The sequence below is a fragment of the Drosophila novamexicana genome, unplaced genomic scaffold (assembly GCF_003285875.2).
Source record: "Drosophila novamexicana strain 15010-1031.04,08,12 unplaced genomic scaffold, DnovRS2.1 tig00000932-arrow-arrow-pilon, whole genome shotgun sequence".
In the NCBI taxonomy this organism is placed as follows: Eukaryota; Metazoa; Arthropoda; class Insecta; order Diptera; family Drosophilidae; genus Drosophila; species Drosophila novamexicana.
The window spans coordinates 781,432-807,086 of NW_020824832.1; the positions used below are offsets into that span (position 1 = coordinate 781,432).

At 39.2% G+C, this 25,655-nt stretch overlaps 1 protein-coding gene across 5 annotated transcripts in view; it reads left to right on the top strand.

Moving 5' to 3' along the window:
- Nucleotides 1-25,655, top strand: part of LOC115765151 (zwei Ig domain protein zig-8) — a 188,084-nt gene that overhangs the window by 34,685 nt on the left and 127,744 nt on the right. For all 5 annotated transcript variants that reach the window (XM_030708556.1, XM_030708559.1, XM_030708561.1 and 2 more), the window contains one exon: nucleotides 8,321-8,426. In XM_030708556.1, the coding sequence (XP_030564416.1) occupies nucleotides 8,378-8,426 (49 nt within the window). In that variant the 5' untranslated portion in view covers nucleotides 8,321-8,377. The remainder of the gene's footprint in view (nucleotides 1-8,320; nucleotides 8,427-25,655) is intronic.

The window sequence follows — 25,655 nt, forward strand, 5'->3', positions numbered from 1 at the left end:
GGCCGATTCCTTGGAAGCGTTAACTATTATAATCATTGTATTTGTCATGCATCTGCCATTCATGTACAAATCAGCGAAATTTGTCGAGACATGAAAATGAACGACAAGCCCAAAAATATCTACAGAATTTATGATAGAGAGCTATTAGCTATTTATGAAATCATATGTTTTTTAAGCATATCCTGGAAGCGCGTGTGTTTGCCAGCAAAACATACAAAAAGCTCCTTTTATAATCTTCCCCTTATTGTCCCGCTTAAATGCCCCTTCAATTATCATGCTGGAAAAAAAATAAAAATAGCAGAAAGCAACGACAATTATTTATAACATTTATCAAGACAGCACTAGTCTTAAATTCCAGCTCTTCAAATTTGATAATGTATCAGTTTATCGCGACACATTCCAATGAGGGATTTAGGCCATATGTACCAAAGTCACTACGCTTGAAGGCTTTTGCTTCCATTCACGGTGTTTGTCATACTAGCAGCAAAGCCGTCAATTATATAAAAAGGCTAATGATATCATAGGATCGAAACAGTTTAAATGCTGGATAACCAGTTTGACTATGTGCATCTTGACATTGTTTTAATGCCAGAAGTAAGAGGATTTCGCTTCTATCTTACTATGATTGACCATTTCTCAAGGTGGCCGGAAGCTGTTTCAATAAATGGTCCAATGGTCGAATTGGATCACACGGCTTAGATGCCCTAGCATAATAGCTACTAACCAGGACGCACAATTTTAGTCAGCGCTATTCGGAGCGCTATGTAAATTGGCTGGAACCAATCGAATACGCGCTGGAGCGCGGAATGGATTCAAATGGCATGATTGAAAAATGGCATCGTTCTTTATGGTACTGACTGCAGTATTGCTTGGTCTGCGAACATGCTATAAAGAAGATCTACAGATACACAAATCCGTCGACCAAACGAGTTATATGACGACATATCTAAGTCACTTCATCCTTGGGATTTAATCAAAAGGTTTAGAGAACAGACTGCTCGCAAGTCATGTTGAGAACTAATTCAGTAAGACAGTCATTAGAACCACTTTTCTCAGGCCTGTTATTAGTGGTCAAACTTAACAGATCAGGTAGTTATCCTTAAAGTTAAGTGTAAAGATGGGGTCGATCCTACTGAAGCAGGCTTTTATACCAAAGGACGACGATACATTACAGACATTACAAAAGACTTAGAATTGACAGCACCATCTTAGCAGTAAGTTTCCCAGTCTCCATTGGAAAAAAAGACAAAAAGATCAGCTGATTATTTAACAAAGTAAAAAAAAAAGGAAGGGAGCTAAGACTCATTATTCATTCCCTGAAATTGGGAAAGTGCATTGAGCCTATGGCTATTAGCAAAACATATATTCAGTGATTGATTTAATATTTTTTCTGTGCCTAGCTTCTTGTGACATAGCAACCAGCTCTAAATCTTGTATTTTTACTCACCCTGAAGTTTGAACCCTGCATAATGAATTGACTAGAGTCTGTTTGTGGGCATAGCCATCAAAGTGCTACATTTGCCTATAATTAAAAGCAATCACAGTCCACAAACATCATGTCTGAGCAAACGCTGTCGGCACATTTCGTTAAGGACCTGTTTTACTTGTTAAACAATCTTTTAACGGTTCACTGGTGAATAAAGTCTAGTTCAATTTTGTAACCAGGGTGAGCACATACTCTAAGTATATCCAACAGCAGATCTATTCCATTAAATCAGGATCAATCAAAACATTCGTTATCTCAACACTGGGAAGCAGCATCGCCAGTGATTCGATCAGCCCAGAACATGGAGTGATTTGCGTAACCTTTGGTTGACAACTATAATACATACACTAATCCACCGTATCAACTAGGCACAATATCTTACTTAATAACTACACAACCCACATATTCGGGTCACAATAAACAAATTCAATATATAATAATAAAGAGCCTCACAAGTTTCACCAAAATAGGCAAATAGACAATGTTAGCGGACTATCGCAGTGTTATAATGTACATATGGATACAGCAGAGAAGTTTTCTAATGAAGGCTCTGATTGTCAGAAAATAGCCTCAAACGAGCAGCGAACGTAAAAATAAAAAATAAAATTTCGAGTAATATTTATAGTTTTAATGGCATGTCAAGCAAAAATCTACTTTCAATGCAATACAGTCACTTTAAATGGAATATCCTTCAAAATCGTAGAAACATTACCAATGACATATGAAGAAATCCTTGCGATAGAAAAAATCGACAAGGTCGACATAAATAGAGAATGAACTCAGTTCAGAGATTTTTATCTCAATGAAGAGGAGAAATCTGCTCTACACAAAATTTTCAAGGAACTTGAATCGCTCAGTTATACAAAAGCACATTCAAAATTAAATACTATATAACAAAAAAGAGGTTCTAGTTGGAAGCTCCCGACTAGGGGATACCCTGAACCCTCTTCTTCCAACATCAAATGCATATATACATATATTCTATTTTAGAAGCTATATGTCAAGTTTGGTGACTCTAGCTTTTATTATTTACCAAAATTGCCCAAAAAACAGGATGTCGATATCGATTTTTATCGATAGCTTGGAAACGGATTAAGTTATCGATTATCGGAAACAAACTCGATCTGCGCAGGCAATAAGAGCCCCTACAACTAAAATTTCAAGTCTCTAGCTCTTATAGGTTCTGAGATCCTTGCGTTCATACATACGGACGGACGGACAGACGGACGGACGGACAGACGGACAGACGGACAAACAGACGGACATGGCTAGATCGACTCGGCTATTGATGCTAATCAAGAATATATATACTTTATGGGGTCGGAGATGCTTCCTTCTGCCTGTTACATATATTTGGATTTTGCACAAATACAATATACCCTTATACCCATTTTTAATGGGTTCAGGGTATAAAAACTACAACTGAAGAATCAGTACCCAAAATACCTTTCCTTCAATTCACGAGAAAGAGGTAAACACCCAAATCAAGGAAAACTGTTCTTTATAAGATCATCTTGTGAAACTTCCTAAGCTTTTTAAAAGCTTAATGAATGCACTTTAACGATTCAAGTAAAATAAATGTAAGTTCCCAAAAATATAACCAAACTTTCAAGTTCATGTTGGTAACGAACTGAAAATGTAGGTTAACCCAGATTAAATTAGGGCCGTACAAAATAACATATCCCCAAAACACAAGAAAAAATAAAATAAAATAAAAATCTCATGGACTGTGTGGGTTTTGCTGAAAGATCATAAAAGATTTTGCTAAAATTACTGAACCTGACAACATTCTTAAAGAAGGGGAGTGTCATGTATACCAAGAATAACACTAACAACGAAGCATTCGCTAAACTTAAAACATAGATTATATCAGACTCCATGCTGTTAAGACCCGACTATTGGATCAAAAGGGTTTTTCTGAATTTTGAGTATCTAATCTCAGATGGACTTGTGTGGCTAGTGTATCGTTTTTGAAAAATGAAATTAATGTGCTGTGCGACACGAACTTGCTTTATTGATAACGGGCACAGATTAAAAGATATAGGTAATTAACAGAGTTCGAAAAAGAGCGAAACTCCCCACATGTGTGTGTGTGTGCTTATAGCATTAAGTTGCAAATTATTAAACTGATATTGTAACATCTGATTGAATTTATTTATATTTGTACTTATTTGCTGATTTATTTAATATAAAACCAAGGTAAGAGACTGGTAATGTAGCGAGCTCTTTCACTGGCCGGCAACAGAGTCCGGGGGCAGTGCGAATGTGTGCGACATAAACACGGGCATCCTTGCTACTGACAACCAACTCAACACATTCTAATTTCCAATGAAAGGGTGGTGTATACTCCTCGTAAGAATATGACATCCATCGAGCTAGCCGTGAGATTTAGGGAATCTGAAGTCTACTTTATTTTAGCTCTAAGCTCTTTCACGTATTCAGCAGACCAACAACTCAAATTTCCATTTAACAGCCATGACCTGAACGTAATAATCAAAGTTGAATATGTTTTTGGTGATAGTCTTCCACTCAGGCAAAGGCTAGGCGCGTGGTGCATCTCTATACAAAAAGTGTCCTGCAGTGAGACCGCTAAGGTGTGCAGCCCCACGCGAAGTTCAAAGTTTTTTATAATTCGAAGTGACCGTTGTATGAACTAGTTCCGTTCTGCCGATCCCGAATAAAGTTAGTTTCGATGATTGCAGAAAATGTAGAGTTCCTTTTCCTAAAACTGATAATATTCATGTCCAAATCATTGTTGCAACTACGAACTGCTAAGTATGAGGTCGAGGCTGTTCCATATGACGATGTATTTTGCTCAAAGATATGCAAATCAGGACCAGGTGATGCTCTCCAAACACATATTGATATTTCCGATCCTCTAAGCTGGCTAAAAGTAGTCTATACATTTTCGTGATGTCCGCTGTGATGGCGTAACGAACCAGTCGAAAGCGAAAGAAAATTTATACAGATCTTCTTACAGCGTTAGACCAACAAGAAGCAAATTATTCAATGAATGATGTCAAACACGACTAGTAACTTCGTTGATACACTGCTGGGCTTAAAACAAAATGGTAAGCTATGTGAAAGTGGGACTCACTTAATCTCGGATTCGTCACTAAGGTCATACGGCCGACATTCTCACATTCTTTCACCTAAGTCACTTATTGCGATTGACCCCAGGCTGCTGACTAAAGAACCTCATGAAGGAGAAAAATCGATGACTTGCAACATGGCTTAAATTACCAAGTTACTTTGGATCTCCCTGGAAATGGCGACCTACAACAAGCCTTGCCCTTGAATACACATCTTCACAGAGCCGATGTATTGGCTCGATTGACTTTAAAGAATTTTGTATAGGACTGCTTAGCCAACTAATGACGATACTTAACAGACACAACCCATTCAAGCAACGTTTTCTGAAGGACTGGCAAATTGGAGATCAATCTGACCAGAACTGTGGAAAGTTTCGTCCGCAAGTGGCGTATTCGCAGGCAACCGCCAATTTAACGTGCAGATTTCCCAATCTGGCTGGTAGGCAATAAAAGACGTTGTACAGATCTGTAGAGTTACTTTAAATGGTGACTCTAAGGATTTCGAACTAACACTTATCACGGCGTATATGCAGCCGTTGATTCCTTAGAAATTGACTTGGGAACATGAGTCAAGTAGTGCTCTGCCTTGTTTATGCGCACCTGATGAATCTTGCACTAGTACCATTGCAGTGGCAAGAACGATTTGCCCACCAGGCGATTGATTCATGTGCGTGTGCGTAGCAACAGAAGTCGTTGATAAAAACATTTGTACGGGTGGGTTGCAGCAGAAGTCGTTGATAAGAACATTTGGTTAAGAGATCAGGTTTTGGAGTGTGTGCGGGGCTTGAAAGTTAAGACTCGGCGGCACCTTTAAACGTTGCACGATGGCGAAAATATAACCATTACTAACGGCTGCGAAGTGTCGATCACCCGCTTTCAAGTAATGGGGATGTGACACGGGGTCACAAAATATAAGTATAATATAGATATAAAAAGTTATACGGCATAAGAAATAGCTGTAAAAGTGAAGAGAATGATATAAAATACGGCACACTTTAGTGGGTGGATCAAAGATTAAGTTCGCGGTTACAAAGCTAACAGAAGGAGCAATTAAACAGCAGGTTAAACAAGGAGTTGTCGCCACTAGGTAAAAAACCGAGAAGAGAGGATAATAAGATGGAGAGACTGCTCGTCAGCTTCAGTTTTGGATTCGACATTTGTAACCAAAGGACGTGTGCACAGAATATTAAAAGCAGCGGCACTCAAATTCCACTAAACCAAACCCACGCAGTGGTAGAGTAATCACCGTGGTGTTCGTCTTCACTAACCTTAGCTCGTATCGCAGGCTGAACAATCCCAGCGACACTGACTACATCAATAACACTGACCCCGACAAACAGCAGGCGGAGCAATGCGTTGTCCGCGGAGCAATTCCGACAGGCGCAAGCTAACTTCACTTATCCCACCGGGTGATAAAGATCTGCACCCCGGCTAGGAACTATATATGATATGATATAATATAATAGTCCGATGTTGATCGAATTTTGCAAATATGTAGGGAGCAGAGTAAAACTGATAAACTCCGGGTTAAGTAAAGATATCTTGATAAACAACAAGTTTTAAAAAAAAAACTTAATTTTTTACCTATAGTTCCTATGGCAGCCATGTGATTAAATACGCCGATGATGACACAATTTTGCATATGTGTAGGGTGCATACTGAAACTTATAATTGCAAAGTTTTGGAGGAATATCTTGATAAACAAAAAAGTAGCTCATGCAAAAACCAATTTTCCGTTGATTTTTCTATTGCAGCTACATGATTTAGTGGTCCGATGTTCATAAGATTTTGCACATTGGAAGCATGCTTCCTTCCAACAGCAACTAATAAATGGCTAGTTTGGGGAAGATATCATGATAAACAAAAAATTGTCCATAAAAGAACCAACTTTTGATTGATCGTTCCTATGGCAGCTATAAAGTATAGTGGCAAGGTTGATAAAGATTTAAATATATGTAGGAGCATACTAAACCTCAACGAGAAAGAAAGGCTATCTTCGGCATGCCGAAGATCCTATACCCTTGCAGACCCAATCTTTTCATAATGCATGGTATAAAAATGATAACATAGTGTACCAATTTTTATTTTGAATATGTGTGGGAGCATACTAAAACTAATAAATGCCGAGTTTGGGTAAAATATCTTTATAAACAAAAATTTTTTCCCTACAACAACTTACTTAATGGTCGGCCGTTCCTATATCAGCTCTTTGTTATAGTGGTCTTATACTAATAAGAGTAAATAACAAAGTGACACTAATAACTGCCGAGTTTGGGTAAGATATATTGATAAAGAAAAAAGTTTTCCCTACAAGAGACTACTTTTGGATCGCTTGTTCCTCTGACAGGTATATGATATAGGGGTTTAATGCTTAGAAGATTTTCCATATGAGTAGGCAGCATATTGAAATTCTTAAATGCAGAGCTTAAGTAAGATATCTTGATAAACAAAAAGTTTTCTACACAAAAACCTACTTTTTGATCAATCGTTTCTATGGCAGCATGATTTACTGGTCCGAATAAACTCAAGCTATTTTGAAAAACAGAATAATTTTTCCATCAGGAACCTACTTTTTGACTGATTGTTCCTTTGGCATATGATATTGTAGTCCGATTCCGGTTCCGACATATGTACAGCCTTCAATAAAAGGCGGACCTGTGAAAAGATTGACGACGAGACAGAAGGTGAGAGACTAGACTAGACAAACAAACAGATGGGCAGACGGAAGGACAGACAGAAATGGCTATATCTGCTTTTTTGGCTGATGTAGTATGTAAATAAGGACAATGCTGTGGGTCCTTCCCTATTAACTGGCTTTAGACCTCCTCGGTTAATCCCGCCATTAAAGAATTGAATCAAGAGCAAGTTGTAACTTATTGCTTTATTGCTTGTAGGCTTATACTAAGTACAAAAATTGTTTCCTAGGCTCCTCTGCCCTACTCTACTGTTGCACTGAGCATAATGCTGACCTTGCATTTTCGCAAGTGTCACAATGCCTCGTCTGGCTGGTCCATTTATTTGAGACTGCTCCTAAAACCGCTGTCTCCACTCACGCGTGATCGTTGCTGGTTGTTTCGGTGTTCACTTGTATAAACGATGAGGGGTCTGAGTTGTATCCTTATATCCTTTTGAGTTGCTAATGTTTTTTTAGCAACTGTTTTGAAACTAGAGCCAATAATTAAAGAAAAATTTGGCTCTTAACAACAACACGTTATAATGCGTTTATTAATTGAAAATTAAACTGTCTTAAAAGTTATTTGGCTGTGGCTTAGAATAATGTCTTTGCTTCGCCTAGATCAACAGCGAAAGAAAAAGTGGGGGAGATAAAGAAGAATATGCATTTCATAGCAGCAGCGACAAGTGCAAGAGAGCCTTACCAACCTTGTTTACAGCGAACAGCTGTTTCGCTAAACTACGTGTACGATTTCTTTTCATGTTTGCATGAATGCATACTGATGCTAATGCTTAATGCTTTTTCGTTTTAATTTATATTAGAAAATGTGACAGCCTTAAATACATTTATTCATTAGATTTTCCGTTTCTGCAACTTAAAGAAAATTAATGTGAACGATTACATAGTTGCTTGATGAAAATCTTACCAGCCTAACAAAAACGTGCGCGAAAATATTGTAAGCCTTTTTCAAATATAACAGGTCATAAAATGTCTTCTGTATGCCAAATAAATGGTTTGATTAAATATATCTGAATCTATTTAACTCTTCCGTTTTCCACTTTTTTATAGATTAATACCAACATAAGCTAAAAAACACCTAACGCTACGAACAGATTTGGATCTAAAATGTCGTCAAATTGGCTCCTGCTCCTTGGTCTGCTAACTTTATTCACAGGTAAGCAATACAACTTTACAGAAATTATAGGATATGGGAAGATGAAATTAATCTCAAAATCAGTGTCGCAATGCTCAAATCGAAGGTTTTTATCAAATGCAAAACCAACAACTTGCTACGGAAACTACTACCACTAACCACTACTAAAAAAGTGCATAAAAATTGTGCTCGTTTTTTTCCACTGCCATTTCGCTCTTAGCTGACAGCGTGTGACAACTATAAAGTTTGAGCGACAAAGCCAAATCCCCGATTTTCCTATATTTCTTATTACTAACACTATAGATCATAGCTAGGGTTGATCTCAGCACTCTAAGTGTTTTTGTCGATTCCCTGAAATACGTGCTTACGGGTCGGTTTGTTGATAGTTTATTGATCGATTTGTCGGAAAACCCCATTTAGTAGGGTTTACCAATGGCGCTCCCTGTGCGAATGGCAAACAGCTTTATTGCGGTCTCGCTCCGCCTTAAACATAATTTATACTGCACTTCAAATTTAGTAATGAAGGCGCAGATCTTGGGAGAAAATATTTTGGAAAACAGAATATGTAACAATACATAAACCTCATTTTTGACGGATTGTTTCTATAAAGCTTTTTAATATAGTAGAGCGATCTTGCTAAGATTTGGCTCATAATTGAACGACATAGAACTTAATTTTCACATAATCGGTCCAATGGTTCAATCCAGCAGGTTTTGACATGTCTATTGTCTGCAAAAGAAATACGGAACTATTCAAAGTTTCAAAACGATACCCTTAAAACTGAGAGACGAATAAACATAGAAACAGAAAGACAGACATGGCTATATCAACATTGCTGTTGATGCCGTTCAAGAATTTCGATATATATATAAAACTATTTTCCCTAACTGACTGATTGGTAACGCGCACCACAAATCGAAAGGTCTAGAAATCTGAAATTTTACCTAGAGTTGCCTTATGTGCAAGTGTGAAAAAATCCAGACAACCGATACCATCCGATCGGCCTCAAATCCATTGTCAAGAATTTTTGTTCAAATTCACTTCAACTCTTTAGAAAGTCGACTCATTTTTGGTATAAATGGTGGTCAAGGATTCTGTGGGTTTCGCGTTGCATTTCACTTACCTTAAAGCTGTTCTTAAGAATTTAATTAATACGTGTCTCAGCTATTTTGGAAATGCCACGCGTAACTTTTACACATTACGCAAAATGTTGGCCTTCTCGATGGAAAATGTGGGTTATTACATGGTCTTCACTTTTGTGCGGTCGGTCTCAAACTTCTTTCGAAATCATTACATAAGCACTTAATGAATACGATTTTGGAAATTCCAACCGCAAGAGTTGAGAGTTTGGTAAAAATTTTGCAATTTTTTCGCTTAACATCGGATGGGCATCAACAATTTCTTCAAAGATCTTTGTAAAAATTGATGCTATGTTTTTCCCAACATACCGTTCTTGTACAGGCTTAATGAACAAACTTTTTTTTTGGCTTCAAGATTCTTAAAACAAGAGTAACATGGGCGGAATCCGACGGACTTTAAACATATATGAATGCAACGGTAAGATTACAATTTTCCAAAAGCCAAAAAATTTGCCATGGGCAAAGTCGGAAATTACGTTCAGAGAGCGAAAAATCTGATTCCCTTACTCTCGCTCTGGCGATAGCTTAAGAAATGGGAATGATAGTGAAATAAAAAAGATCTGCGACGTCATTTCAAAAGTGACGAGCACAAGATACGGTTGCATTTTTAATTGCGTCAGGCCCTTTCTACAATTTTAGAAGTGGTCACAGAATTAAACCCACAAGAGCATTCAAAATTTTTAATAACTTTAAAAAATAGGCATCTATTATGCAGTCGCGTGTGAATATTGACAATCTAAACCTTTCCGACCTAAAAATATGGTGCGACAAACTGGGTTTGCCAACTAGAGGCACCATAGCTTTATTGGCTTAGCTTAATACCGTCAGGAAGTGCTCCAAACCTATATTTGGACATGCTAGACTCCAACGAGGATCTGATCGATCTCACAACGAGTACCAGCAACGGTGTAACGGTTCCCGCGGCGCTCAGGCGACAACAACAGCCCTTGCGACGCAACGCGGCCAGCGATAACTGATTTTCATTTCGGCAATGGCAAAAGCGATGACGTCAGGAACACCGGCATGGCAAACGAAAAAAACGATGACGTAACGGTGGCAACGATTAACAGAACAGAGTAGTTGCCAATGCTGAGCTAAATGTTGATGCAGGCAATGCTCAAAATAACTTTGAAGTTGCCAATGCTAAGCCAAACTTTGATACTGGCAACACTGTTAATAAAAAGGTAACAAAAAAATTGTCTGCTTTAAAAAAAGCTTTCCAAATGCAAATTATGGCAAGTCAATCCAATATAACAGCATTCAACTGTTGGATGAGTCTCCTATGCCTAAAAACCCCACTCCTTGCGATTTAACGTTGCCTAACACCCTTCAGCCTCCGACTGCAATTCAGCAGCCTTCTACACCGATTACACAGCAGCTCGTTTGTTACTCCGGTAGCTGTGAGGTCCTCTGTGGACACTGATTCTGTGTCGAAAGGTGTTATATCGAAACGAGCAAAGAAACTAGTCAAATTATCCGTGTCGACCGCTGTCGTAGGTTTTCCGAACGGGCGACCGCAACAATTAATTTTACAACAGCCGCTAGAAGGCTTGTCGTCCGGACTACTGGCTGTTTAAAATACCACAGTTAATAGTGCCCTACCTGTGGCGCCTAAGCCTCTAGTGGGTGTTCCACCAAAGAGACATATTTTTGTTTCTTGGCTTGCCCCTAACTTCTCATCAGATGATGTAAAAGCCTTTATGCACACAAAAATTCAAGACCCAGGTATAACGGTGGAGAAATTTAAGTCTTTAAGTTCGCTTATCAAAGGGATATTGCGTCCTTTCAAATAAGTGTTCCCCCAGAAATATTTACTGATATTTGTTGTAAAGAGTTTTGGCCGGAACCCTCAATAGTAAAAGAATATAAGGCCAAAAAGAAGTGGTGCATTAACTTTAGTTACTGCATCAAAAAACTAAATTCTTCTTTCAAGCTTGCCTACCAGAATGTTAGAGTACTTAATTCTTAACTGGTAAACCTGTATTTAGATTCTCCTTCTTCTAATTTTCAAACTATCGCTTTCACTGAAACCTGGATGAAGCCGGACATCTCAGACTCTTCCATTTTTACCTACAAATACACCGCTTACAAATGAGATCGATTTTCCCATATCGAAGGAGGAGTACTCATAGCTCTCGAGTCTGCTCTTTCGTCGGAACGCATTGATCTTCCCATCTCAGAGATTGAGTTGGTGGCTGTAAGAGTGGTATTTGGAAGTTTTTCTATCTTTATTTCATGTTCATATTTACCTCTCTATCCAACTTGTCCACTTATCAAACCCATCTTAATGCTATTTAATCTATCTCCTCTCTACTTACTAACAAAGACCTTTTAGTAGTTCTTGGGAACTTTAATCTTCCAGATGTCGACTGGTCATCGCCATCAGACTCAAACTTTCTGTTGCCGTCTTAGTCAAACGAATTTATTAATGGTCTACATGAAATGTCCTTACGGCAGGTTAATCGTGTGCGCAACTCAAGAAACGGATATCTTTGTCTAATTTTCGTGTTGGATTCGTTCAACAGTGTTGTACACAGGATCAATCCGCTTACATTTCCTGAAGACCCTTTTCATCCAACTCTGGAAATGGTCATTGATTTACCAGCCTAAGTCGCTATCAAGAAATCGGAATTAACTCAACGTACGCATGGTTACCGAAAGGCTGATTTTCACAAGCTAACTGATCTTATTCTGCAAGTCGACTGGTCCCAACTGTCCAATTGTGCAGACATTGATGTTGGCATTAAACTTTTTTATGATACCTTGTATTCGATTTTTGATGTCAGCGTTCCTCTTAATCACCCAGCGAGGCCCGATAGGCCTCCCTGGTTCTCAAATGAACTTATGAGGTTAAAAATCATGAAGTCGTAGTATTATAAAAAGTTTCAAAAATCGGGAAATCATTCTGATTTCTCCCGTTATGCAGTTGGCCGGTTAAATTTATTCACTCAAAATTCCATCTGTTATAAGGATTACCCTCGGCGTTGTCGCCTTTAATTTTCACATAATCCTAAGCAATTTTTTAACTTTTTCAGACATCTGTTTTGCCATATTCTGTTCAGTTTGCAGACTGGCTAGCCAAATCGGCTATGTTGTTCGCAAACTTTTTTCAAACTACCTACTACTTCTCTAGGTATTTTAAAAATCAACCTTATCCTTATCAGTTATAGAGGTCAAACTGCATCTTAAACCCCATTATGATTGTGTTCCTGCTTGCGCTCTTAGATTCTGTGCTGCAGCATTATGTTAACCTGCTTTAAAACTTTTTGAATTGTCTGTAAACACTTCATCTTTTGCCATTTACCATTTGGAAGGAATCATACATTATCCCTCTCCATAAGAAAGGGAGTAAGTCCGATGTCGAAAACTATAGAGGCATTTCCAAATTATCCGCTATACCTAAAGCTTTTGAGAGAATTATAACAATTATTATTATTATTATTATAACTGCAACATTTATGTAGTTCTATCATTTCACCTTCCCAGCATGGGTTCGTGAAGCAGAGATCTACAACCACTAACCTTCTTGAGTTTGCTTCGCTTGTAACAACTGATGGGCTTAAGAAAAGAATGCAGACTGACGTCATCTATACTGATTTCAGTAAGGCTTTCGACTCTGTCAACCACTTCTTGCTGCTTCATAAATTATGCCTTCTCGGCTTCCCAGTCAATCCCTTGAACTGGATTTCAGAGTATTTGCATGATAGAACCCAAAAGGTTTTATTTCAGAAATTCGTTTTCTAAACGTATTATAGTGACTTCCGGCAATTAGCCATGAACTTCCGCGCCGATCGGTCGTGTTTTTGTGCATTCCCGTGTGTGTATGTTCAGTGCATCACAGGAATAAACACTTAAAGTGACAGTGACACTAGCTAAGCCCGCCCCAGGGCTTAGTAAACAAATCGCGCCTGTAGAGCGCGACAAATCAAAAGTGCTGCCTCTGGAAGCCAAAGTGCAGAATTTAAACATTTAAAACAGAAAATTCTTGTTTATTTAACAAAAGTGAAACCGCATGCGAGCGTAAGAGAGCAAGCTTTAGCTGAGCTCAACTGCGCTCAACTGATCGCCCATACTCGTGCGCGTGTGTGTGAGTGAGCAGAGCTTTCGTGAGAGAGCTTTTGCCAAGTCTCTTTAACACAAGCATAGCACTAGCCAATAGGAGCACTGCCAGTGCAGACACTACTCAGCCTCTGTTTTCCCTCCTGATCACTAAAGTCACTTTTTATAAAAATACTGGTGATTTTTGTAATTAAGTGCAGGTCTATATTATTATTAATAATAATTAATTAACTTTAATAATTAATAATCAATACCAATGGCGTCAAACAACTTTAACCACCTTTGCCCTATGTCTCCAATATATAACCATCAGAAAAGGATCATCTGCCAAACGATACGCTGTGCGGGGGCACTACGCAGCCCACCACGTCATGCATCACCACGACCGCCTGTGCCTTAGGAACAACTACGGTAACGTTGGCCCTTGCTCGTGGCATTAGCTCCCTGGGCCCACCTACCCCGTCTCTCCCTAGTCCTGACCTCCACGCCCTTTTGAGAAATTACCCGCCCAAGACTGCCGTAAGACCCAGGTACCCAAACCAAAGCGACCCGTTGAAGCCCAAAAAAGGCACCGCTAAAAAAAGAGAAAGTGGTGAGATCTCACCCAGCATATCTCGCGAGAAGGCGAGCACCAAGCCAGCCAAAACGGTTTTCGGCCCTCTATGACGAAGAGGAAAGCCATATGGACATGGAGGTAAAGCTAGCTGCCAATAACAACGTCGATAACGGTGTAGATGAAGATGATAGACCATCCACCTCGCATGCAGCACGCGCAAGGGCCAGCAGACAACAAAGGTCAAACCAGAAGCCCGCCACCTCCCTGCAACCCACCCAGACGAAGCCCCTTAACGAGCGCCTTTCCACTAAGGTGCCAAGAATAACTGTGCCGGGCATCGTCAGCTTCACCACGTTCTGCAAGGAATTGGACAGCATCGTAGGCGAAAACACCTACACCGTGAGAGCGCTCAACTCTGGACAATTACAAAGAGGTGGCAAGGCACCTTCGCGAGAGCGGCTGCATGTTTCATCACCACCAACTTACAGAGGACCGACCATACCATCTGAAGATATTTCAGCGCAACTGGCAGACAAGGGGCACCACATTGTCCGCATATACACCCCGCATAGCAGAGTCAATAACGAGCCACTGAATATGAGGTTTGTACACCTGAAGAAGGCGGACAACAACAGCCAAATCAAGTTGAAAAATGGGAGAAGCCAGTGCAATAGATGCCAAGAATACGGGCACACCAAGTCCTACTGCTCGAGACACTATGTGGGCAAGGAGTGTGGGAACAACCATCCCACAAACGAGTGCACGCTTGGCAAGGATGATGATCGGTGTTGCTATCACTGTGGCGAATCACACGCAGCCAACTTCAAGGGCTGCAAGAAGTACCTGCAGTACACATTCAAACAAAACAACCAGCTCAAGGCAAATGACAGAGATGCAAGCTGCTCAAGACCGTCGCCCCCCAACAGCCCCTCCGGCCCTCAGCTCTGCTCCCGGTCAACAATCGCTTGCCAGCGTCCTACGCGGTAGCCAACCCGCCGAGCATAGAACTCGCTTATCGTCGCGCAGAAGGAACACAGGCAGCATTCCCAGTCGATCCCATCCAGCCGCTGACAACAGCCCCAACTCAGCCCTCGAGCTTAGCTTGGAGGAAATGTTCGCCAGCGCAAAAAATAACAGGCTCTTAAATGAACTGAACTTTTAAATGAACGCCAACGGAGTCTTTTCGAAAGCGAACGAGATCGCAGCCTTCATCGAGCTCCACCACATCGATGTGTTTCTGCTCAAGGAGACTCATTTCTGCTCCCGTATTTCCCTCAGAGTGCCAGGCTACACTCTCTACACCGCCAACCATCCAGATAACAGCCAACATGGAGGAGCAGCAATACTGATCACTTCGTCCTTGTCCCACCATCCACTTGAGTCGTCCTGCCACTGGCAAGCCGCTGTTATCCGACTGATCCCGCAGAGGCGACTTCAACCTCGCTTCTGTTTATTGCCTTCCGGCCTTGAGAGTGACTGAGGCACACTTCGAAACCCTTTTCGACCAACTCGGCCCAAAATTCCTGGCAGGGGGAGATTGGAACGCGAAATACCACTGGTGGGGAAACCACCGGATGTGCCGAGGGAGAACGCTCTTCTCTACCATTGAGGCCGAAGGCATTGAAGTTATAGCCACTGGAGAGGCAACATGCTACTCATATAGAGCTACTGCAACACCAAGTGCACTCGACTTCGGGCTCTAGAAGGGATTCAGACAGGAACAGCTGAGTATAAGAAGCCTTCTGGACCTGACCTCAGATCACCTTCCACTCCTCTTTGAGCTGGAGGAGACACCTAAGTGGGTCGTTGGCATCCGCAAAATGCTCCCGCCATTCTTTAACTTGGACGTCTACCGGAACTGCCTCGAGGACACCTCAACGTCGCAATAAATAAGTCAAACGAACTGGAAAATTACGTCGACCACCTGACAGCTTAAATAACAGAAGCTGCCAGGCGTTCAGCCCCGCAAACTCCACCTCGCCCTCTTACGTTTAGAAGCTCCCTGCCTAGCCCAGAAGCCAGGAGTCTCCTCGCCAGCAAAAGGCGTCTGAGAAGGTTGTACAACCGAAACGGTGATCCCTTTGCCAAGGCGGAAATGGTCGTTACGTCCAACCGGCTTCGACGGCTGCTGGCTAGGACCCGAAGGGAAAACCTTGATAGCCTTCTTGAAACAGCAGGGCATGACGGTAACGGCACCTTCTCAGTGTGGAAACTGACCAGAAACATTAAAAGGCAACCAATTTATACCTCCCCGATCAAGGATCGTTCTGGTCTCTGGCTCCGATCGGACGAGGAAAAGGCTAATGCGTTTGCTGACCACCTGGAAGCGACTTTTACGCCCTTCCATTTCGCAGGTGTTGCAAAGCGCCATAAAGTGGCTGAAACACGTAATGCGCCACTGTAGATGGCTTTCCCAATAAGGAGCATATCTCCCGCGGAAATCGAAGTACAGCTGAAAGCGCTCGAGCTGAGGAAGATCCCTGGACGAGACGAAATTAACAACAGAGGAGCCAAAGCGCTTCCACGCAAAGGCATCATGGCACTCGCGTTAATTTTCAATTTAATGCTCAGACTTATAATGATCGCCAAACCCGGTAAGCCGCTAACTCAGCTGAAATCCTACCGCCCAATAAGCTTGCTGCCGACGCTTTCCAAAGTCTTTGAGCGACTCCTACTAAGTCGACTTATGGAGCTCGACGAGGTCGCGCTTGGTCCCGGGCCACCAGTTTGGCTTTAGGAAGTCTCATGGATGCCCTGAGCAGGTCCACCGAGTAGTCAACCATATACTGGAGGCATTCGAAAAGAAGAACTACTGCGTTGGAGTCTTCCTTGACGTCAAACAGGCGTTTGATAAGGTCTGGCACGACGGCCTACTCTATAAAATCAAAACCCAGCTCCTTGCGCCATATATCAGCATTTTGAGCTCATTCCTAGCAGGACGCACCTTCTACTTGGCCGTCAAAGACCGAAGTTCGCGTCAAAGGCATCAAATCAGGTGACCCACAAGGCAGCGTCTTCGGCCCGGTGCTGTACACGCTGTATACTGCCAACCTCCCCATTCGAGCACAACGCACTTCAGCCTTCAGCCCCGCGAGACTGCGAGACTGATACCGCCTTCCTAGCATCGCACGACCACCTGCAAGCTGCAGCAAATGCAAGACTGGCTGCTGCAGGTCGAAACTTGGACAGCTAATTGGAACATCGCTATAAACTGTGCCAAGTCCGCTTGCGTCACATTAACACTGCGCCCAGACAGCTGCCAGAGTTTTCAGTTCGACGGAGGAACCATTGAGCACACCAGCTCATTTTGCTTCTTGGGCGTCCACTTGGACCGAAGGCTCATATGGGGAGCCCAGATAACAGCAACGAGAACAAAATGCTTGAGAAGACTTAACATACTTGACTGGCTACTAAAGCCTCAAAGCAAGCTGCATGTTTCCACGAAGGCACTGCTCTTGAAAACGATGATTACGCCTATCTGGACATATGCCATCCAAGTTTAGGGCACGGCGTCAGCACACCAGCTGCACCGCATAAGAGTGGTCTAATCCAAGGCTGCAAGCAAGGTTGCTGGCCTGCAATTCATTGTACGTGACAACCGAAGCCATCGAACGCGATCTCCGCCTAACAAAGATCGGAGACCAACTAAACTTTTTCAGCAGCCGATACGCTGATAAGCTGCTGCAACACCCGAACGCGGCCGCCAGGTTCTTGGCTGACCCCATCACAGTGAGGAGCCTCCGAAGGCTACACCCCGCCGACCTATCTACAAGGCGTATTACTTAAACATAATCATTGTAAATAACATCAATGTAAATATCATATAAGTTACCAAATAGTAACTATATTCTATTATTAATTATTTGCTTGGTAAATTCCACCGATTCCAGCGCACAAATAAAATAAATAAAGGTGACTTCCGGTGTTCCTCAAGGTAGTCATTTTGGTCTGCTACTCTTCACTCTTTTCTTCAATGACCTTCCCTCGATACTGTCTCACTATCGAGTACAAATGTATGCTGAAGATGTAAAATTATGCCTTGCATATAAAGATATGGTATCATGTTATCTCTTACAAGCTGACATTGATGCGTTTCAGGCCATTAAAAATGGGTATAAGGGTATATTGTATTTGTGCAAAATCCAAATGTATGTAACAGGCAGAAGGAAACATCCGACCCCATAAAGTATATATATTCTTAATCAGCATCAATAGCCGAGTCGATCTAGCCATGTCCGTCTGTCTGTCCGTCCGTCCGTCCGTCCGTCCGTTCGTCCGTATGTATGAGCCAAAGGATCTCAGAACCTATAAGAGCTAGAGACTTGAAATTCTTAAAGCTGCTGCCCCATTCAATTGCGCAGTTGTATATAATTTTGGTTTTTCTTAACCGATCTTTATGAAATTTTCTACAGTATATCTTATTGTACCATAGAATATTTGTGTATTCTGAAAAATCAATTGCATTTAAATTGTGGTTTAAATTGGTTGGCAATAAAAGTTGGGTTATTAACTTGATTTATAGCTCTGGGGTGGTAGCGGGGAGGTGGCGATAGGTATGAAATGAAAGATACTTGAAATATCTATAATATTCTAGAAGCAACATATCATGTTTGGTGGCTCTAGCTCTCATTATTTACCCAATTTGCTAAAAAAAACAGGATGTCGATATCGATTTTTATCGATTGCTTGGAAACGGAGTAAGTTATCGATTATCGGAAACAAACTCGATCTGCGCGGGAACTAGGAGCATCTACATCTAACATTTCAAGTCTCTAGCTCTTATAGGTTCTGAGATCCTTGCGTTCATACGGACGGACGGACGGACAGACAGACGGACATGGCTAGATCGACTCGGCTATTTATGCTGATCAAGAATATATATACTTTATGGGGTCGGAGAAGCTTCCTTCTGCCTGTTACATACATTTGGTTTTCGCACAAATACAATATACCCTTTATAATAGTTCCCTGATTAGAAGACGTCAGACTTTCTTGATGGTTCTTTATTCAATGATTCTTGGAGTTAGAGCTGTCCACCGTGAAGCAGTGAGCAGCCGTTTTACATACATGGTTTTTAGGCTTATATACAACAAGAGAGTCAGAGAGAGTCATGCGCGCACATATGTATACACAGCGACGGTCAAGCGTGAGAACGCTGACTTAGCCATTTGGGCGGTCGTTGCTATCAAGTGCGGATCATATTTCGTATGCACTTGAATATGCGCAGAGGGCACTTAGCGTTAGGCGCGCTGCGACAAAGTCGCTGCTTATGTTTGCATTATGTTGGCATAACAACAAAGTGTTGCAGCCTTATTCATATGTATGTATATACATATGTACGCATGCTACATCTCCTCCTTTTAAAAAAAATAACGTAATTTATGTAGTTATTTTAAGTATTAATGTTAATTATTTTTGTTTTTGTGTTTTTTTTTTTTGTTTTTGTTTATATAATTTTAATATAAAAATGTTTGTTAATATTTATGTGTAAGTGTATATGTTTAAAACTATGTGTATTTAAAAAAATATATGTATGTTTTAGTATTTTATTTTAAATGTTGTCTCTTTTCTTTTTTTTTTGTTTCCTTTTCTTAAATTCCATTTTTCTTTTTATTGTTTTGTATTATTTTGTTCGAACAATTTTCTTTGTTTATATTAAAGTTTTCAATTCAATTATTATAAAATTTTAATCTATCCTTATGTACTTTTTGTTTTTTCTTTTTAGTATCCCTAATTATTATATTATCGTTATCTTCTAACTTTTCTACTGTATAGGGTCCTAAATAAGTTGGATCTAACTTATGTATGTCCTGTTTCATTCTTAAGTAGGACTTTATCTCCTACCGATATATCTATGTTTATTACTTTTTTATCATATAATTCCTTATTATTTCTCTTATTTTCTTCTAACATAATTCTAGCTCTTTTATATGCTATTTCTAATCTATATTTACTTTCCTTAGCATAATCATCTATACTATATAAAGGTTCTATGGTGTCTGTGCTATTAAAATGTTTTAATAAATTGTTTGTTTTACCGAAAACAAGTTCATATGGACAATAGTCATGTGCCATAGATGGGGTTGTGTTGAAACAGTAAACGAAATATTGGATCCATACGTCCCAATCAGTTTTATCAACCGATATGTATGAACGTATGTATTCATTAAAAGTTCTGTGACTTCTTTCGACTGTTCCAACTGTCTGGTGGTGGTGTGCCGTTGATGTTATGTTATTTATTTGTAAATACTTGCACAAATCATTTATTATAGAATTTTTGTATTCTGTTATGTCCGTAATGAACGTCTTCATTGGACCGTACTTTAGAATAAAATTCTCAAAAATCGCTTTTGCTACTGTGTTAGCACTTTTGTTTGGAATTGGAATCGCGACTAGATATTTAGTCAGATCACAAATTAAAGTGACTGCGTATTCATTTCCATTTTCAGACTTGGGTAGTGGACCAATGGTGTCTACTATAACCCTGTCGAAAGCGTGTATTGGTGTATCAGTTATTGTTAAAGGAGTTTTTATTTTTCTTGTCACTTTTGATTTTTGGCATTTTGGACATTTTCGTATGTACTCAGTAATATCTCGAGTCATACCTTTCCAATAATAATGTCTTTTGACCTTGGCCAAGGTTTTTGAGATGCCTGTGTGACCTCCTTGTATTGGATCATCATGGAATGTAGACAATAGAGCTTCTTTTTCTTTTATTGTTTCTATTTGGGTCACCGGGTTGAGTAGCGCTACTCTCAATGAAATTAATATTTTATTGCCCATATTTTTGAAATTATCGACTGAAACGTGTTCAAAGATATTTTCCCACGGTGCCACTTTGAGTTGGCTGATTTTATTTATACCGGCTTGCGTTTCAAGCCTTTGGAAAAATTGACCTAAGTCAAGAGTTCCATTGGTATATAAATCGCTAACATCATATCTTGCAGTAATTTTCTTACCATGTTTAAAAAAACATAGCATATTTTTTACATGCAAGGTCACTACCTTACGTACTTCGTCATTGTTAATGACTTTATATACGTTGGGCTTTGAAGCTTTTTCTATAGATTGCCATGGCAATTCTATTTTTTCTTTTCCTGCGCAGGAATTTTGTCTACTTTGATATCTTGTAGTGACTTTCTTTATTGATCCATTTATTTGTTGTAGCTGTTGAATGGTTATTCTTGATAACGCATCCGCTACAAAATTGTCTTTACCCTTCAGATATTCGACTGTAAAATTATACTCCTCTAGTTCAAGTCTCATACGAGTTAGCTTAGAGCTTGGATTTACCATTGAGAACAAGTATGTTAATGGTCTGTGATCTGTTTTGACATTGAAGTGTCTACCATAAATATACGGTCTGAAATAAGTTATTGCCCAATGAATTGCTGCCAATTCCTGTTCTGTTGTACTTTTATTACTTTCACCCTTAGTAAACGATCTTGATGCATAAGCAACTGGAAGTTGGAGTCCATTTTTGTTTTGAGTTAAAACTGCTCCACATTCTTGTTTACTTGCATCTGTTATTATGCAAAATTCTTTGCTGAAATCTGGGTATTGTAATAAATTCGGATTTATTAGTGCCGATTTGAGATGTTCGAAAGCATGCTGACAATCAGCTGTCCATTCGAATTCTACATCTTTTTTACATAATCTTGTTATGTGACGAGCATAGTCGGCAAAATTTTTGATAAAACGTCTATAGTAGTTGCAGAATGCAACGAATCGTCTGGCGCTGTCCGCATCATGTGGAACTGGGTAATTTTTAATAACGTCGTATTTTTTGTCGTCAGGCAAGATTCCTTTATCCGTGCATTTGTGTCCCAAAAATGTGACTTCATGCATGAAAAATGAACATTTTTCAGGATGTAATTTAAGATTGTATTTCCTACATTTCTCGAAAACATCAGTTAAGTTTTTGAGCATATGTGTTTCGGAACAACCAATGACTATTAAATCATCCATATAAAGGAAAGCTTGAGAAGGTTCTAATCCGGAAAATGCTATAGTCATCATTCTCTGGAAAGAATTTGGCGCTACTTTTAAACCGAATGGCAATCGCGTGAAGCGATACGAGCCATTGCTTGTTGAGAAAGACGTTATATCTCTTGAACTTTTTTCGAGTTCAATTTGATGAAATCCTGACATTAAATCAAGGCATGAAAAGTATTTTGCTCTTCCTAGTTGATCCAAAATGTCATCAATTCTAGGCAGCGGGAATTTATCCGACAACAGTTTTTTATTAATTTGACGATAGTCAATTACTAATCGCCATTTTTTCTTGTCAGAACCTGGAAGAGATTTCTTCGGAACTAACAAAAGTGGGCTGTTATAAGGGGATACAGACGGTTCGACTATTTTATTGTCGATTAATTTTTGTACTTGTACCTGTATCTCATTTATTTGACTTTGAGGGTTTCTATAATTTTTTATGTAGACTGGTTCATCATCCTTCAATCTTAGCTTTTGTTTGTAGAAGTTATTGGTAGTGATCGATTCGGTTTCGAGTCCGAATACGTCACTAAACTGGGTGCATAAGTTAGTCAATTCGTTTTTGAATTGTGGTGGAAAATTTTTAGCTAATTGAGATAAGACAGTTTTTTCTCTATTTTCGGGATTGTTTTGAACTATATCGTAGTTCGAAAGTGGTTCATATGACAAATTTTTAATATCTACTACTTGATCGGTACTGGTCGTATTCAGTAATCGGACAAATGCATTTTTGGTTGTTGCAACTGTGTTTGCAACATAAATGCCTTCTTTAATTTCCTGGTTTGGAATTAGTACACTATCTTCATCTGATGATAGGTGAATTTTTCTGACTACTTGGGATCTTGCTGGTAGAACAATGGAATTATTACCAGAACTGTATGTTATTGGAACATAAATTGGGAAATTTAGATTATTTGGTCTCATTATGAGCCAATCTTCATTTGGTTTGAAATCTAACTGGCAATTGAATTTCTTAATGAAGTCAATGCCTATTATTCCATCACAAGGTATTGCGAAATGCAAATCTACTAAGTGAAAATCGTGTGGAATTATGTATTTACTTGTCTGTATCTCTATTGAAATCAGTCCTTTGGACTGTATTATGTCTTGGCCTTTGCCTTGAATATTGATCTTTTTATTTTTTTGGATATCATGAAATATATCAGAATTTTCCTTTAACAGAGATATGTCTGCACCAGTATCTATTAAAAATACAAGTTTTTTATTTGTCTTCACATTGAAAAAGTTTACAAATATATTCAAACTAAGATTGATGGTATGAACCGCATAATTTTCTACTGCTGAATATCTGAGGGTTGTTGAGAGTTTCCCTGATTGTTCTGGGTTACTCTAACATTGTTTGTATTATTATTATTTTGATTGTTTCGGCCTCGGTTTGAATTGTTGTTTCCATTTCCTCGGCCTCTATGGTAATTGTTGTTTTGATTACCGTAGTTATTATTTCCTCTGTTTTGGTAGTTACCATTGCCTCTACCACGATAGTTACCACGATTGTTACTACCGCGGTAGTTGTTATTCCCTCTTTTAGAGTACATCACTGTATTCACACTACCAGTAAGTCTTGTGCTAGTACGGATGTATGCACTAACGGCAGCATCCATGGTAGTGAAAATACCTGACTCCATAACGGTTTTAACACTTTCGTGACTAGTTTTACTAATCATTGTGTTAATGGCTTCTGTAGTGCTGAGCGTGTCAGCATTTTCAGATGGTATGCCTTGGTCAATATAAGCAGCTTCAAGAAGCTGTCGCAGATTTTCTAGTTCAGTTGTGAACTGAGTGGCTGTTTTGCCTTTCTGCGTTAAAGTGTCCATTTTTGCCTTTATGTTGGCGGGTGTTTCACCGACAACTACGGCTTTTAATCTTGCAATAATTCCATCTATTGTGGTTTCATTTTTTATTTTGTTGAGGGTTGTGCCCGTTATTTTTGATTTAATCAACTCTATGGCAATTTCCTCATAAGTTCCCTTTGTTAGGTTGACAAGTCTTAATGCCGTTAAGAATTTTTCAAGACGGGTTTTCTTTCCGTCAAATTCTGGGACTGCTTGTGCAATTTCCCTAATATATGCCCTCTGGGCAGCGGCTGTGTCAACCATTATACGGCTATTATCATCACTTTCTTCACTTTCGGATAAAATATCTTTGGAATCCAGTGTGATAACAGCAGGGATTGTTAGATTTGTTAAATCTTCTTCTTCTAATTGAATATCCTCAGTCCGAACCTCAAGGTTTTCACCGAGTTCCAACTTTGCAGGTGTATTCAAAATAGAAGGTAGTATTAAATTTAAATTATGCTTGTCTTTAACTGTTTGTATATTATTTCTCAGTCTTATTAGCAACCTTGACGTTTCTGACCAATGTTCATTGGTTAATACATCTTTATGTTGATATATCAATAATCGAGCTTCGTTAAAGCTGTCGATCAATGTTATGGAGTGCCTATTAACTGTATCTATATGCGTTTGTCTATTTTGTGTTAGACATTTATACGCTTTTTCAAATGTCGTTTTAATATTTTGGATCCGCTCAAGAAGTTCTGGCCATTCCATAATATCGACAAGCTACTTTGTTTTTTTTTTTTTTAAGATTATCCTGGGATATTCTTACTATTCATTATTATTTATTTTTTTCCTTTTTTTTTTTTTTTTGCTTAACTGGTATCTTATAGTTATTATATTGTCAATTATGATTAATCATTGTTGTTTGTGCTGTGCAAATTTAAATTTTGTCCAAGTCATTTGCTCGGCTCATGAATCTTTTCTTTAGGCATTTGTTATGCAGTTTATATATTTTATAAAAACAATTTGCACACATTATAACAACTATGATTATCAGTAATATATTTGTTAATTTTAAATCGGTGTTGTTTGATTCAACTTTATTTATAACGTTAGCAGTGGAATCCACTGACTTAACGTCTAATAGTCCCATTTTGGAGTTCTGTTCAAAATTATGATTCGATTGAATTAGAAAATCTTTGGAAAACTTGCTTATTGCATTACTATTCATAAATGGAACATTTTTCCTGCCTATGGCTTCAATTTGATTCGATTTGTTTTTTTTTTCTTCTTATTTCTGATTAAACTGACTGAACTGAAAACTTATTATTTTTTTTTTTTATTTTTAAAATTTCAAATTTATTTGGAATTTAAGATTTGGATTAATTTGTTTGCTACTGGGTAATTTACCCAGTGCCTGAGACGTGTAAAAAAAAATTTTCCTTTTTTTTTTGACATAGCAACCTGCCTAATTTTTTAGTTTGGCTTTATGGGCCTCACTTCTGATTGGGCAAAAGATTTTCTGCTCAATTTTACATAAATTGTTTCGATAATAATATATATATTTTAAAATTATAGCTGGTGTTCGCTGTTCCTGTTCTTCCGCGTCAGCTGGTCATCACCATTATGGTTGCGCTGACGCTCCCTTCGAAGGCGCAAGGGGCGGGGGGTGCCTCTCGCGCTTGTTGATTTCTCAGCTGCT